We start from the raw sequence: 16912 nt of genomic DNA on the forward strand, positions 1-16912 counted from the left end.
AACTTTTATAAACTAATGTATCCATAGTGTGATGAACTAAGTTATATAAATAGAAGGATTATCGTACCGAGCTCCAACGACCTCTGTGCCAGACATCATCTGTAGGACAAGCTCGAGTATTGCATTGTTCACGGTCAGGAGGTTTGTCAAGAATTTCACAGTTCTGATCATTTAGCCTTTGGCCGTTTGGAAGCTGACAAATAACTAGTCTTGTTCTTGCTCCCCCACCACAGACCTGGGTGCACTATAAATTTAATACCAACAACATATTCATTAAAAAGTGATAATTTTGCAACAAAAGAGAGGAAAGGAAGGTTGAACAACAGTAATTCTGTTCAGAAACCAAAACAAGCATTTTGGAAATAACAGCAGTGTGAAATAGAATAAATTAGATGATTTTTGGAACTTTAAAGCATCGAGAATATTATCTCACATTTTATTTTCTGATTTATTAATAGCAACATGCAGAATAATAAATCATTCTAACCAGACAGGTAAGAGCAGAACTTGAAATGAAAGAAAACAGCTAGGAAGCTTACTCAGAACTTGGTCGGCATTTCTTTTGGATGAATGTAGAGTTCACAATATGGAATGCAGAATCTAGGCTTAATAAACTGCCTTACACTTAATGAGTTTTGCATTGCTACTAAGTTTGGGTAATTAATGAACTCATAAAGCAATAATTGCAAAATAGTTTATGTAGCAATTCAGACAAGAATACTTTTTCATTAAACAAAGGGGATAACAGCTGCGGTCAAGTGCTAAATCCTCTATTAAACATGCAGTGAAACATTAGGGAATATTGTTTATATCTCACTATTAAGAATAACCTATCCAAGTACAGAGCAGAGGAGCAAGCATGGATAGTTCATTCCTGAGCCTGATTTGTGATTTGAATATATTATGTGTGAGCAGCTTCTCAACTCATTTCACACACCTTTCAATATTATGCCTTTTTATCTTTAGTCAAAATAAACTGATCCTAGTATTGAATATTCCAATGAAATCTATACCGATAGGGCATTAAAGGAGTGAGTTTTAGGTTTTCATTATCCTTGGCATAAATTCATGCTTCCTGATCGCACACCTTATCAGCTTAGTTACAATTTTAAGACAAATAACTATTCTGTTCTGGATTACACCATACCCTACAAAAAATGTGTTCAGACATCTTCTTTAGATCATATCTGAATCTTCTAAATTAAAGAGAATACTTGTCAAATTTAGAAAACCTATCCTCATAATTTAGTCCAATAAGTCATTCTCATTAATCAATGGTCAACGCTGATCAAGACAAATATACATTCATTGAGACCTGATGCCTAAAACTGAATGCAGGATTCTAGATCAAGTGTGCCAATGGTCTATGCAATTGCAGCAGAACTTCTTTGACCTGAGACTGCTGCAATTACAAACATAAATAAAAAGGAGCAGGATTAACCCCTCAAACCTGCTGAGGCCTTCAGTAAGATCACCCCTGATCCAGTTTTGGCCACAACACCACTTTTCTGCTCTTTCCCCATACCATCCGACCCCCTTGTAGTTTAACTGTCTGTCAATCTCGACCCTGAATGTATTCAATGACTCTGCCTTTGCAGCTCTCTGAAGTAGAGCATTCCAAAGATTGTCTAAGAAATTCCTGCTTATCTCCATCTTAAAGGGGCAGCCTCTCATTCTGAAGCTCTGGCTCACAGTTCTAAATAACCCCACCCTTTACTAAATAACCACCCATTCTCTTACCACCCTCCCTTTCAAACTTGCTCAGAACCTTACATGTTTTGACAAGACCACCTTTCATAATTTTCTAAATGCCACTGAGTATAGATGCAACCTGCTCAACCTCTCTTCAAATATCAACCCTTTCATCCCAAGAATCAAACTAGCGAATCTTCTTTGCTCTGCTTAAAAGGCAAGTACATCATTCCTTAAATATGGAGGCCCAAACCGTATGCAGTACTCCAGGCATGGTCTTATCAGCACCAAACTTCCCTGCTTTGATATTCCATATCATTTGTAATAAAGACTAATGTTCCATTCGCATTCCTAATTACTTGCTTTACCCGATTCCTTTGCATTGCAATGTTTTGTAGTCTCAATCTATTTAAATAATAGTTTGCTTTTTCATTCTTCCTTCCAAAGTGGATAACCTCACATTTTCCCACATTATCCTCCATTTGTCAATTTCTTGCCTACTCATTTAACCTTTATATAATCTTTGCAAGTTCTCTGTGTCTTTTTATAATGTGCTAACCCACTTATCTTAGCATCATCATCAAATGTGGCTGCGGTACAACTGATCCCTTTGTCCAAGTCTGCAATATAGAATGCAACTCTTTGAGGCACCATGACATGGATTGCCAATCTGAAAATGATCTATTTATCCCAAATTTCTGAATTTTGATCGTTAAACAATTCCTAAGATATGCCAATATATTACCCCAAGGCATAACAAAACAAATATATTTTATGCTCATTGTGGACTGGGGAAAACTGTAGTTTATTGGCAAAGTGCTTTAATTGAGTTTGAAATAGACAATTAGGTTCATCTATCAATGGGATAGTATATTCCCCTAATTTTCCTTGTTTGTTCAATGTTCCCTTAGAACTGAATGCACTCTCCTTGCAGGAGAAATTACTGGAAGATGTAAAATTTGGATTTCATAGGATAGCACTTAAACCTCATATTGATTCTGATTAAACTGTAATTATGTAAAGGTAACCTCATCTGCTTTGCCATCTCTGCAAACTACTAATAGGAGATTATGTGATTTGTGCCCTGAAATCATATAAAATCTACACTGTTATCAATGAATTCGAGACCTTAAAACTAAGAAATAAATGCCAAATGGTGAAGAATAATAAAACTATAAGGAAACACACCTCTCCCCAGTTGCCATAGATCCACTGAGGACAAGGACCAGATTCACAGGACCTAATTTCAACAGGCTTAGCCTGCTCAGCACAATTACTGGCATCATAACCATCTTCATTCTGGCAAACCACAACACGCCGTTGGAACCCTCCAGCACAAGTACTAGAACACTACAAAAGAAACACAGCAGAAATTGTCGAACAATTAAAAAAGGGCCATTTGATGCCTAAGTGACTCCAAAGAAAAAAATCACTGGTTTTAAATTATAAGCACAGTGTCATTGTTTTGAATAATTAACTCTGTTCTCTCTCTACAGCTGCTGCTTTGGACCTCAAAATATCTGACAAGGCCTGAAGTACCATATAAAATTTAAAGCCTTTCTTTGGAGTATTGAGGGACAAATTCTGGTATAGTGTGAGAAGTGCGCGAGAGTGTCACTGGCATTTATGGAATACGTGCAAGAGAATCAAGAGAGATAGCCATGTGGCAAGACATTCTCAACATTTTCAGGAGCCCTGGAGAAGAACAGGAAATTACACATTGCACATTTGTAAGATGGGAAAGGTAAAGGAGCAAAGGGAAGCCTTTTGAGAACAGGGTAATCATTGTGTTTTGAAGGGAATAGAAATGATGCCCAAATAAAATGAGATATTAACAATCTCAGTAAGAAATAAAGAAATATAGTTTAGGTGATTAGAACAAGTGGAGATGAAGGGGACAGATGTAGAATGAGCAAAAGTTTACCTCTAGCAGTACTGTAAATGCTGCATGGATTACCTCAAATTCTGAAACACAGAACTTCATAATCCTGCTGGGTGTGAAGGGAAAGGGTTGAAGGATCAAAGAACAAATTTTGAAGAGATGGTTTGTCATTACAAAAAGTGGATGTGGTTGCCTCAGGAGTAATCCAAAAATAATAGGAGTATTACACCACCGAGAGCTGGAATCATTCATCCTTGATGTGGTTCTGACAAATTTGGAGGTCAACAGTATTAGTAGTTTGTGCCTTATCTGTTCCACTCTGTCTACTTCAGACAGAAGGATGCAAGAGTGATAAGAGGGTGAATGACAATGTAAGGGGTGAAAAGCAAATTAGCGGGTTGAGTATGTCGCAGGCTGAATTGGAAAGTCCAATAGGCATAGAGGCTTCTTGGCCAGGAAGAGGGGTACCGATAAAAGCAATTGGCTAGTTTGTTCAGAGGGAAGAAGATAATGGCAGTGGGACGAGGATGGGAAAGGACTGGTAGAGGAGATACCGTAGTGACTGTAGTGGTCCTGTGGTAAGGATATACGAGATGGCAAGGATCAGACAGTGGGTGCTTGGGAAGAAATGGTGTGAAGGTTAAAGTTAAAGAAGGGACAAGAAAGGAAAATACAGTGGAGAGGGAAAATGCAACTACTGATGAGAGCAAGTAGGAAGTACAAAAACAGAGTAATTAGTACACGTCCAAATAACCAACATCAACCAACAACGACTTACTGCTCCCCAAGGTCCAGTTCTCCACTGACTTCCTCGGAGTTGGGTATAATCTGGGTCACCATGTGTGGGCAACATCTTGGAACGAGGAAATAGGTGACTGTTGTGTCGATGACTACAAGATGGCATGGAGCACTCTTGTTCAGTTCGAGGCTGATCATCAGGGTCACACTCACTCTCACTAACAATCTGATTCTTGTAATTCATGCAAATCACATGACGTGTTGCTTTACCTTGGCCACAGGTCACTGAACACTACATTGAATAAAAAAGACAAAAGCAGATGGCACCCTTATTTCTGAAACAACATCAAATAAACAGGAAAAACTTAAGCTAAGAAGTTAAATTATGTAAACAAGTATGGAGTAGATGAGACTAAATTCACCAATGTGGTTCAGGTATAATGCCTTTGCTTGAAACCTCATAGATTCAAATAGATAAAAGGGTCAGCTGCAGGTCAATCAGCATCTGATGGACAGAGAGCACAAATTACCATCTTTCATTTATAAATTTGAATCAAAATGCCAATTTACCACAACATGCCCACAACAAAGTGCAATCCATGAATTATTGTGAAAGGGAAGTGGACATTAAAAAGAAGAGTTGTTACCATGTGAAACAGACAAGGGCATGATGAGGAACCCGACTGTATTTTCAAGAGCTGAAAAGAGCTTTTGACTTCTTACCTGTAATTTTTTTGCAAATCTAATACGTAACTTCTCACAGTTACATTTATAAAGTGTAAAGCAATGTGTACAATTCTTTCTTTGTGGAAAGCTAGATGGAACTCTCTGCATAGTGGATATTGAGATTTGCACCAGTTAATTACTTAAGCATCATAATTATAAGCAAGGAATGCTTGTTATAGGAAGAAAATATTTCATAATTAAATTTGAGTTTTAGAAGATCATACGCTGAAAAGTAGAACAGGCAAAGTGGGGAAACAAATTACTCCTCAACTCCCTAACATTGTTCCTGGAACATCACAATGTTTTGCAGCTGTTATATTATTTACCAACAGAAGTCATGTCATTTTATTACTTGCATATGGTTCAGTGCACTGCATTATAAAACTGAAAAATAAATTTTTCAAGACAATGCAATCTCAACACTAATTGTGCTGGAAGTTGACAAGGATAAATGAATATATTCAAATGTGCTATGCCTATTTTGAACATATGTCTACTTTTCACTAATATAACCATGTGCATTAAAACACTGAGTGTAAATTAAATATAGTTTTTTGACAAAATCAAATATGAATGAAATATAATGCTTCTTGTAAAATACCTCCAATGTCTATTTGGTTTAGCAGCTGTGATAAAGTTCAGGACAATATTTCTAACCTGTGTCCATTCACGAGTCTTCCAACGACCACATGGGATAACAACACATTCTTCTCTAGATGGTGGTTTTGGAAGATGCATGCAAGCCGACTCATCAGCCACAGCACCATGGAGGTCTCGACAGCTAACATATCGCTCTTTTGTACCTTTTCCACAGGTAGCAGAGCACTGTTGAATGAGAATGGTTATGCATATTTTGTTGGCAATTTCTATTCAAGATAAACTTTAAACAAAACTACTTTTTAAAAAAGTCAAGTTAACATTAAGTTATAATGACAATAAACAGTAATTGATATTAATTTGCCATTAATGTCATAAGTTATTTATTATTTGTTCATTAATAGCTCTTCCCTATGTCATTTTATTGAATAAGTCATTACTTAATGTTAATAGTAAACGTAAATATGTATACTGGAGTCCAAGATCCAAATCGCCACTTAGTTGTGTAGGTCATTTGATTGGGTATTCTTTCGTCCCTTCCATCTGGATGTACATCAGGGCAAGAAGTTATTTCACAGTCCTGTAACATAAAACACTTGGCTGAAAGTAAATTGATGTTTTTGTGTCTTTCAATTGATAGTAATTATCTAAAAGCAAAATTAAATTTTTATTCCTCTCTCTCTGCCAAAAACAGCTCAAAAATCTTCACATTTACAATTTTTAGATACTATTTTGCATAATAAGATATCACAAACTACAATGACTTATAAGACCAATTGTTTTGGCATTGTGGTGACATTACAAATAATTACCTGTGTATCTCTAGGCCTGGTGGCAGCATTGCATTCATTGTCATTGACAATTGTGCCATATGAGCCTGCAACACATCTTACAGCTCGCATCTGATAGCCCGTCCCACATGTGGCTGTGCACTGTAAACAGGACACATTTTTAACTCGTCCGAGTCACAGCAAAGACACATTTTCAAAGGTGCCATATAATGCTAGAGTTATAAAAACAAAGCAATCAAAATTGCAAAATAATTTACAAACTTTCATTTAACTGCATCATATTAATGGTCCCATCTCAGACCTGAGAAATTTCCTAGACTGTGATCTTCTTTCAAGTACATAGAGAAAGAAGAGGAAGAGAATCAGAAAAGTAATTATCACCTTCACCATGTGGACAGCAATCTGATGGAGGAGAAATTAATGTAAAGAATATCAGGTAGATTTTACAGAGGGCAGACAGGTGACCTGGTCAAATAAGATTTAGTGCAATAAAAAAACTATAACGTTTGAGCATAAATAAAAAAGGGTGAAGACTGAACATCGCAGCTCTAAAAATTTAAAGGAGCTCAATTAAGAAAGATGAAAGTGAAAATGGTCAGAGAAAAAAAGATGTGTGCAGAGCAATTTTTTTTACTGTGACAGAACACCTCATTTTAGACAATCTTGGATTAATCAAAGCTACAAAGGTTGAAAAAAAAGACCTTCCAATGGATATCTTGGGAACATTATGTCTAATATCAACCATAAATTATATATATCTGTAAAACTAGAAGAAATGATCAATACTTCCTATCTGATCACTTCTAGCTGACTTCAAGGGCCAGCTCAATAGTTAGTGCACATGGTTCATTTAATGCTTTCAAATCATTACTTTCCCAGTGCATGGCAAACATGACATGTGAATGCAAAATAAATCTATGTCACAAGTCTGTACTTATAAAACTCTTGCACATCAATACTTTTTCAAAAACATATGAACATTGTTTTAATTTTCATATTTACTGCTCTTCTATATTTCTGAAAAAATGGGAGTATTGAGATTAGAATCTTATATTATGGTTAGAACCAATTCAATAATTTTACAACATTTTTCTAAAAGCTATCCTGCATGTTCCATACAGTTAGAAAGTAGGGATTTTTCACAATATTATTTTTTGCATAAGGATACACAATCGTGAACTTCCTTGTAATTCATCTTAGTTAAAGTATGCATTTTATTTTAGTAGGAAATCTATCTCATATTGTAGTGGGGAGGAGGAAAACCAATATAGCTCCAGGTTGCCTAGGAGATTCGGGTTTCAGAGAAAATTTTGTCCTGAAAATCTCCTTTCTATTCTCCATCTCCAAATGCCTATCCTTCATGCATTTGCTTATTCCCACTGGGCAACATATATCGTCACACTGCCATGATTCATTCCCCATCTATTACAATCCCCTTGCTCCTATCACAACCACTATCTTTTCCTTTCGAATTATCCACAATATCTTTCTCCCTTTCTTGTTCAACTGTCACTTAACTTGACTAAGGTAGAGGGAGAAGACATTTTAAGTTAAACCATGACATTTTTTAAATTTTTATTTTCTGTGTTGCAACACCATGCAAAAGTAATTTAGTTTTTGATCAGGGTGGTACTGTTATAGATAGATTCCTTTTAAACAGGAACTTTGTCATTTGAGATAAGAAAGTGAAGCTGTGACTTTCAAAGGTCTTCAAGGACATAAAACATAGAAACACAGAGAAGTAGGATAAGGAGCAGGAGTAGGCCATTTGGCCTTTGAACCTGCTCTGCCATTCAATACAAACATGACTGCTCCTTCGTTTCAATACCATATTCCTGATTTCTCTTCATACCCATTGAGGCCTGTAGAGTCAAAAAATCTTATCTATTTCATTTTTAAATATCTTTAGTGACAGCTTCCATCACCTTTGGCAGTAGAGAATACCACAGATTCCAGGTTCATCACCCACTGAGTGAAGAAATCTCAATTTTCCCTCATCTCATTCCAAATGTCTTGCTGGTATCCAGAGACAGTAACCTCTTATTCTAGACCCTTCCCCCTCCACACCGACCCCCAGGGAAACATCCTTCTTGCACCCAGTCTGTCTAGCCCTGTCCGAATTTTGAATGTTGCAATGAAATCCCCTCTCATTATTCTAAACTCCGGTAAATACTGTTCTAGTTAACCCACATTTCTCCCCATACAACAGTCCTACTGTCCCAGGAATCAATCTGGAGAACCTTAGCTGTCTTGCCTCTATAGGAAGTATATCCTTTTTTAGGTAAGAAGACCAAAACTGCACACAGACTTTACCAATCCTATATAAATGTAGTTAGACACCCTTGCTTGAGTATTAAAAACCTCTTGCAATGAAGGCCAAAGTACTAGTAACTGCTTGCAGAACCTGCACATGTGCTTTCAGTGACTGCTGTCACAAGGACATGAAGGTCCCTTTGTACGTCTACATTTCCCAATCTCCTGAACTCTCCCACCAAGGACAAAGGCAGCAGAAGCATGGGAAAACCACCACCGACAGGTTCCCCTCCAAGTCGAGCACCATCTTAACTTAAAATTTATAGCTGGTACTTCATCATCGTTGGGTCTAAAAGCTGGCAATTCCTCCCTAACAGTACTGGGAAGACCTTCACTCGAAGGACTGCAGTGGTTCAAGAAGGCAGCTGACTATCACCTTCTCGAGGGCAGTTGGGGACAGGCAATAAATGCTGGCCTTGCCAGCAACACCCAGATCCCAAAAATGAATGTAAAGTCTATCACCATTTAAATAATATTCTGCTTTCCTGTTTTTCCAGTCAAAATGGATAACTTAACATCTCCACATGTTACTTTGCATCTGCCATTTATTTGCACAGTTATTCAACTTGTCTAAAAGTGCCCCTTTGCATCCTTATAACTCACCATCCCACCAGGTTTCATGCCAATAGCAAACCTAGAAATATTATATATGGTTCCCTAATCCAAATTATTGAAATATAGTGTGGAATAGCTGAAACCCATTCAACAGCTACTGTGGTACCACACTAGAAACCAGTTGCCACTCTAAGTAAGACCCATTTACTTCTATTCTCTGTTTCCTGTCCATCAACCAACTTTAGATCTCTAACATGCAGATTATCAGGCCCTGGGGATTTATGGGTTTTCAGTGCCACTAATTTCTCCTGCACTATTTCTCCACTAATACTACTGAAGGAAAATGGTGGGCTAAATATCCACCACTTCTACCAACTGGTGAGACAGAAATCTGAAGGCAGAAATTTAAGATAACTTTGAAAGAATTAATGGGAGGGGAGAGGATGAGGCTGGGACACTTCTCTACTACAAACTTATTGAAGAAGGGTATGTAACTTTCTCACAAATACATTGATTTATGTAAAATGCATTAAAGTCAAATAAAATTAGTCTGGTCACTCACAAGAACACCAGTGCCGTACTGATTGAGCTGTGTTGTAATGGCTCAAATGATTCTTTTTAAAATATATTTATGCAAATAAATGCTTTTGTTAAAAATAACAACATGGCATTAATATTGTGAGCTTATGAGGGGAGATTTCATGTACAAGGGCATGACTTAATCATGACCCTGTGAATAATATTTTCTTTCTGATCGTCCACCTGCTGCATAGTCTGCAGATACTTATTCACCCAGCTCCTTCTCCTTGTAAAATAAGTATAACTGTCCATGCAAAAGAAAAATTTACAAACGTACAGCAAAAGTGCACAGTGAATGAATAAAAATTACTATCAAAAATATGAAAGTTAAATGATAACATTAAAATGTACCTGTCCCCATGGACCAACTTGCCATGCTGCACACTCCTGTTGTTGACAAGCTTGGGCTGACTCTGGTTTTGTTGCAGAGTTACAAAACCCATTATCCAATTGTTCTTCTCCAACTTGGCACCAGGTTTGACGATGCTTGAATCCCTTCCCACATGTCACTAAGCACTGCAATTGACACCAGTTTAAATAGCATGTACTGTTTCCACTCAAATTTCTTTATATTGTTACAGGCAAGTAATAAGCATTATTTTTCTTGATTTTTCTTGAGTTGAACAATTTTCTATCGCAAAGTGCTACGAATGATGGAAAATTCTAAATATTCAGTTGTTTATGAATTCCCGCAAGCCAAATATATCCATAACTTGTTAAAACTCTGCTGTTCTCCAACTGTAATGTTGTGTCAAATATACTAAATATTAAACTTCAAGCTACAAGTGATAACAAATAATTAACACCCTTCTCTTTAGAACATTTGGGTAACTAATTGATAGACCTGAAATATGTCAGGGCATTTTTGTCATTATAGCAAGACATTCATTTGTAATTCTTTGAAATATGGGATGAAACCGGAGCACCCAGAGGAAACCCACGCAGACACGGGGAGAACGTACAAACTCCTCACAGACAGTGGCCAGAATTGAACCTGGGTTGCTAGCGCTGTAATAGCGTTATGCTAGCCGCTACACTACCGTGCCTTCCCTGATGTTTGAATTGTGGAGTTTATTGACTGATAACATTTTTATAACAATAATGTATCGTCAGCAATCGATCTACAACATCATCAAATAAATTCTCTCTGTAACTTGTATAAGTTTTAGATGCATGGAATGCATTGGCCAACATTCTATTGCCCCTCCTGTGACCTATTTCAGACCATCACTGAACATTACAATACAAAAGGGAATAGTAATGCTCAGAGGTAATGGGTGTCTACCAGAGTCATGCAGTATGTCACATGTATGTATGTTATAAGATGAGCCTCTGGTGGGAATTCATCTGGATCAAGCAGATCAATTGGGGCAGAATATTTTCCCCACAGGTGCAGCACACATCGAGTATATTCTGTATCAGGTGCCCAGCAGGGGGCCCCAAAGGAAAATTTATCCTTCAAAATACAACCAGCTCAATGACCACAGCAAATTTCAACACAATAACTTTTAATTTATATATAAATAAATAAATAGCATGGAAATCAAGCTGCAGCAAAATTGGAAGAAAAAGTTTTTTAAAAAACAGAACTATCTTTTATTTTCCCAATAAAACATCAAGAAGAAAATGCAACTAACCTCTGACCATTCACCTGTTTTCCACACTGGACATGTATATTCATTGCATCGCTGGATAATCATTTTTTCTTGTTGACTGCATTTGTTGTCTCCAAGAACCGTTCCCATAGCATTGACACAAACTGCATTTCGCCTTCTTGTACCTCCACCGCAGCTCTTTGAACACTTTATACAGATAAACAAGTAGTAAATTAATTTAATTCTCCAACTGCTAATGTTGTATTGTAGCGGTTGCTACCGCGATGCGAAAGTAAGACATTAGTCGATGAGTTGCAGAACAAAACTGATTTATTTTCCCGCCTTGCGTGGGCCTTTTAAGAGGAATGGTTCCTGCCCACCGAAAACGGAAATGACGTATGCGCTACGTCATCAAACTTTTCCCGCGCACAGGTTCTCCCCGTTGCTTGGGAGAGACGAAGGCCCAGTGCCATCTTGGGCCTCGCCGCTCAGACGACGCGCGACCTGACCACCGAGCCGGTTCTCTTGCTCGGACGGTGAGTCACTACACAACCCCCCCTCCCCACCACCCCCCCCCCCCCCCCCCGAACTGAACCGGCGATACGGTCCCTAAGGTTCGTGGGCTGTGCTGGCCGTTGCTTAGGAGGTCGGCATCTGCGTCACGGTGTTGGGACCTCGACCGGTTGTTGTAGATCTAAATTGGCCAGTTTGAGGCGGTCCGTCGAGAAGACTTCTTCCTTGCCCCCATGTCCAAAATAAAGGTGGACCCATTATTCCTGACAACCCGGAACGGCCCCTCGTATGGTCGTTGCAACAGTGCCCTTGCAAACGAAAACGAACTTAACAGTCTCGTAGTTCCTTGGGCTCACAGGATGGGGCTTGACCATGCCACAAAGTGGGAATCGGTGCCAAGCTGCCGAGCCTCTCGCACAGTCTTTCCAGGACTGCCGCGGGTTGTTCCTCTTGCCCCCGAAGGGCGGGTATGAACTCCCCTGGGACCACCAGGGGTGCACCGTACACGAGTTCAGCTGACGAAGGGTGGAGATCTTCCTTGGGGGCAGTGCGTATGCCGAGCAGGACCCAAGGCAGTTCGTCGACCCAGTTAGGACCTTTCAGGCAGGCCATCATGGCTGATTTCAGATGGCGGTGGAAACGTTCTACCAACCCGTTTGACCGAGGGTGGTAGGCCGTGGTGGTGTGCAGCTGCGTCCCTAGCATGTTTGTTAATGCAGACCATAGGCTGGAGGTAAACTGAGCGCCCCTGTCTGAAGTGATGTGGGCCGGAACACCAAAACGCAAGATCCAAGTTGTGAGCAGCGCCCGGGCGCAGGAATCAGTCGTGATGTCAGATAGAGGGGTTGCCTCTGGCCACCTCGTGAACCAGTCCACGACGGTAAGGAGGTACCAGGCTCCTCTTGAAAATGGCAGGGGACCAACGAGGTCGACGTGGATGTGGTCAAACCTTCTACGGGTAGGCTCGAACTGCTGTGGTGGGACCTTGGTGTGTCGTTGGATTTTTGAAGTCTGGCAGTGCGGACAAGTCCTGGCCCACTCACTGACCTGTTTGCGCAGGCCATGCCAGACGAACTTGCTGGCGACCAGTAGGACAGTTGATCTGATGGATGGGTGCGCCAACCCGTGTACCGAATCGAAAACGCGTTTCCACCAGGCTCCAGGAACTATAGGGCGGGGCTGACCTGTTGCAACGTCGCGAAGGACGGTCTGCTGACCCGGACCAACTCAGAAATCTTGGAGCTGCAGGCCCGAGACTGCAGTTCTGTAGCTAGGCAGCTCGTCGTCGGCTTGCTGTGCGTCAGCCAGGGCCACGTAGTCTACACCCAGGGACAGGCTGTGGATGGTCGGTCTGGAAAGCGCGTCAGCAACAATATTGTCCTTTCCGGAGACATGTTGGATATCCATTGTGAATTTGGAAATGTAGGACAAATGTCGCTGCTGACGAGCTGACCAGGGAGCGGAGACTTTGGAGAAAGCGAAAGACAAAGGCTTATGGTCAGTGAAAGCGGTGAAAGGCCTGCCTTCTAAAAAGTACTGGAAATGCCAGACCGCCAGGTACAGCGCTAGAAGTTCCCGATCAAAAGCGCTGTATTTCAGTTTGGGTGGTCTAAGGTGCCTGCTGAACAATGCAAAGGGTTGCCAACTGCCTTCGATTAGTTGTTCCAGTACTCCACCAACCGCGGTGTTGGATGCGTCCACCGTGAGGGCGGTTGGGACTTCTGTCCTAGGGTGTACCAGCATCGCGGCGTCTGCCAGGGCGTCCTTGGCCTTAACGAAGGCAGCCGCAGCCTCGTCATTCCAGATGACGATGTCCTTGCCCTTACCAGACATCAGCGAGAACAAAGGACGCATGATACGGGCTGCTGCAGGAATGAACTGATGGTAAAAGCTGACCATCCCCAGGAATTCTTGCAGGCCTTTGACCGTGTTGGGATGGGCAAAATGACGGATAGCGTCTACCTAGGTGGGTAGGGGTGTTGCTCCTTCGCTGGTGATTCTGTGGCCAAGGAAATCGATAGAGTCGAGTCCGAATTGGCACTTGGCCCGGTTGATAGTGAGGCCGAAATCACTGAGACGGGAATACAGTTGGCGGAGGTGGGAAAGGTTTTCTTGGCAGTCACGGCTGGCGATTAGTATGTCATCTAAATAAACTAACACGAAGTCCAGGTCGCAGCCTACTGCGTCCATCAGCCGCTGGAAGGTCTGCGCGGTGTTCTTAAGGCCGAATGGCATTCGAAGGAATTCGAAGAGGCTGAATGGAGTGATGAGCGCAGTTTTGGGGACATCGTCAGGGTGGACTGGGATTTGGTGGTATCCCCAGATGAGTTCCACTTTGGAGAAGATGTGGGCCCCATGTAGGTTCGCCGCGAAGTCCTGGATGTGAGGGACGGGGTAGTGGTCTGGGGTGGTGGCGTCATTCAGCCTGTGGTAGTCGCCGCAGGGCCTCCACCCGCCGGTGGCTTTGGGGACCATGTGCAGGGGGGAGGCCCAGGGGCTGTCTGACCTGCAAACGATCCCCAGCTCCTCCATGTGGCGGAACTCTTCCTTTGCCAGGCGGAGCTTGTCTGGAGGTAGTCGTTGTGCTTGGGCATGAAGGGGTGGCCCTGTGGTAATGATGTGATGCCGCACCCCGTGTTTGGGCATTGAATTTGTGAACTGAGGTGCCAAAACCGATGGGAACCCAGCTAGGAGCTTGGTGAACTCGTTGCCAGACAGGGAAATGGAGTCCAGGCGCGGGGCCGGTAGGCTGGCTTCTCCCAGGGGATAGGTTTGGAAAGTTCTGGAGTGCACTAGCCGCTTCCCTCGCAGGTCGACTAACAGGCTGTGGGCCCAAAGGAAATCGGCTCCCAGGAGTGGCTGGGCAATGGCGGCAAGGGTAAAGTTCCAGGTAAAACGGCTGTCACCGAATTGTAATTGAACTGTACGGGTACTGAAAGTTTGTATCGTTGTGCAGTTTGCGGCTTTGAGTGCGGGACCCTGTTGCCTGCTACGAGCGTCACAGCCGGTCGGGGGCAAAACACTGACCTCTGCTCCAGTATCGACAAGGAAACGACCCCCAGACTGCTTGTCCCAAACGAATAGGAGGCTGTGTTGGTGGCCAGCCGCCGTAGCCATCGGCGGTGGCTGGCCCTGGCGTTTCCCTGAAACTTGCAGGGTGGGTGGCACCGACAGGCCTTCGCGCCCCACCTCTGATGGTAGGAACACAGCTGGTTGCCAGTGTCATCGTCTGTGTTTCTGGGGTGTGGTCGCTTGGTTGCTGGGACTGGTTTAGGTAGGCATTGGGCCCGCAGTCTGGCGACTGGGCCCACAGACAACCCACTCTCGCGTTTGGCCTTCCACAGGACACCTGCCCAGGCGGCTACCTCACGTGGGTTGCTGAAATCAGCGTTGGCCAACAGCAGGTGAATGTCGTTGGGTAGTTGTTCCAGGAAGGCCTGTTCGAACATCAGGCAGGGCTTGTGATCCTCAGCCAAGGCCAACATCTTGTTCATCAGGGCCGATGGGGATCTGTCCCCCAGGCCGTCGAGATGAAGCAGGCGGGCGGTGCGCTCGTGATGGGAGAGGCCGTAGGTCCAAATAAGAAGGTGTTTGAAAGCTGGGTACTTGCCTTCCTCCGGAGGAGACTGGATGAAGTCTCCGACCTGGGTGGCTGTCTCCTGGTCCAGGGAGCTGAGCACGTGGTAGTACCGTGTGGAGTCGGAGGTGATCTGCTGAAGTTGGAATTGTGCTTCGGCCTGGTCGAACCAGACACGGGGCCGATGTCCTACCTCATTTGTTTTCCTAAATGCAATGCCTCGCACTTATCTGAATTAAACTCCATTTGCCATTCCTCGGCCCACTTACTCAGCTGATCAAGATCCCTCTGTAAATCCTGATAATCATCTTCACAGTCAATGACACTACCTATTTTAGTATCATCTGCAAACTTATGAACTATACCTTGTACATTCTCATTCAAATCATTGATAAAGGTGACAAATAGTAATGGGCCTAGCACTGACCTCTGGGAAGCACCACTAGTCATGGACCTCCAGTCCAAAAAACAACCTTCCACCATCACCATCACCCTCTGCTTTCTACCACCAAGCCAATTCTGTATCCATTTACCTAGCTCTCCCTTGATCCACATGCAAAGTGTGTGCAAGGAAGATGAAGAGATAGAAAAACTGCTAAATTCTGAAATTATGATATTTTGTACAGAATAATTACAGTGATTAAAAAGTCAACAATCCCTTTTGCATAGTTGAATGTTGCTATTCACCTGCATTTAAAGAAAAGTAAACTTGTACTTGCAACATACAGTCAAATTAGGACATTTTTTCCTTTCAGTCTGTGTTTCTTTTATTCAATTTAGATTGTTGCAAGAAATATTTGATTTAATAATCTCAAGACATGTAGGAACTGTCAGCTTTTGGTAATTTCTTCTCAGGGTAAAATTTTTTGGAATTTGTATTTCTCCTATAGGATGTTATGTATTTATATCAGAAAATTGTGTAGTTGATGATTGCATGTGCATAATTTTCCTCTGAGGAAATTTTTAGCACAGTATTTTAAACCCAAAATGAAAACATAAAATGAGCAGGTCAGCAGCATCTAGGCAGAAAGAAACAGAGTCTTTCATCAGAACTATGCACCATTATAAATCAACAGTACAGGGAGAGGTGGAGAGAACAAAGGGAGTGCCTGTGATGAGGTAAAGACCAAGGGAGATTGAAAGACACTGAGGGCGCTAATGTTGGACAAGAAAGGTGGTAAAGGCTTGTGAATTGCAGCTGATTTCTCGGGAGGAGATGCAAATAGTAGGTAAGATATGAATGAGGACAGGAGAGAGAGGGAGACAAAGCAAGCCATACTGGAACTGTGAGTTACAGAACAGTGCAGTTGCTGGAAATCTGAAAAAAAGAATGCTGGAAATACCCAGCAGGGCA

General features: G+C 41.9%; 1 protein-coding gene across 1 annotated transcript in view; it reads right to left on the reverse strand.

Moving 5' to 3' along the window:
• LOC127571379 (A disintegrin and metalloproteinase with thrombospondin motifs 9-like) overlaps positions 1–16912 on the reverse strand; it is a 205506-nt gene that overhangs the window by 106148 nt on the left and 82446 nt on the right. Inside the window, exons 21-28 of the mRNA XM_052017693.1 lie at positions 11511–11675; positions 10225–10389; positions 6448–6567; positions 6108–6215; positions 5696–5863; positions 4353–4604; positions 2881–3042; positions 68–244 (exon numbers count right to left, since the gene is read on the reverse strand). Coding sequence (XP_051873653.1) covers positions 68–244; positions 2881–3042; positions 4353–4604; positions 5696–5863; positions 6108–6215; positions 6448–6567; positions 10225–10389; positions 11511–11675 — 1317 coding nt within the window. The remainder of the gene's footprint in view (positions 1–67; positions 245–2880; positions 3043–4352; positions 4605–5695; positions 5864–6107; positions 6216–6447; positions 6568–10224; positions 10390–11510; positions 11676–16912) is intronic.

Source organism: Pristis pectinata, chromosome 6 (genome assembly GCF_009764475.1).
Source record: "Pristis pectinata isolate sPriPec2 chromosome 6, sPriPec2.1.pri, whole genome shotgun sequence".
Taxonomy (NCBI): Eukaryota; Metazoa; Chordata; class Chondrichthyes; order Rhinopristiformes; family Pristidae; genus Pristis; species Pristis pectinata.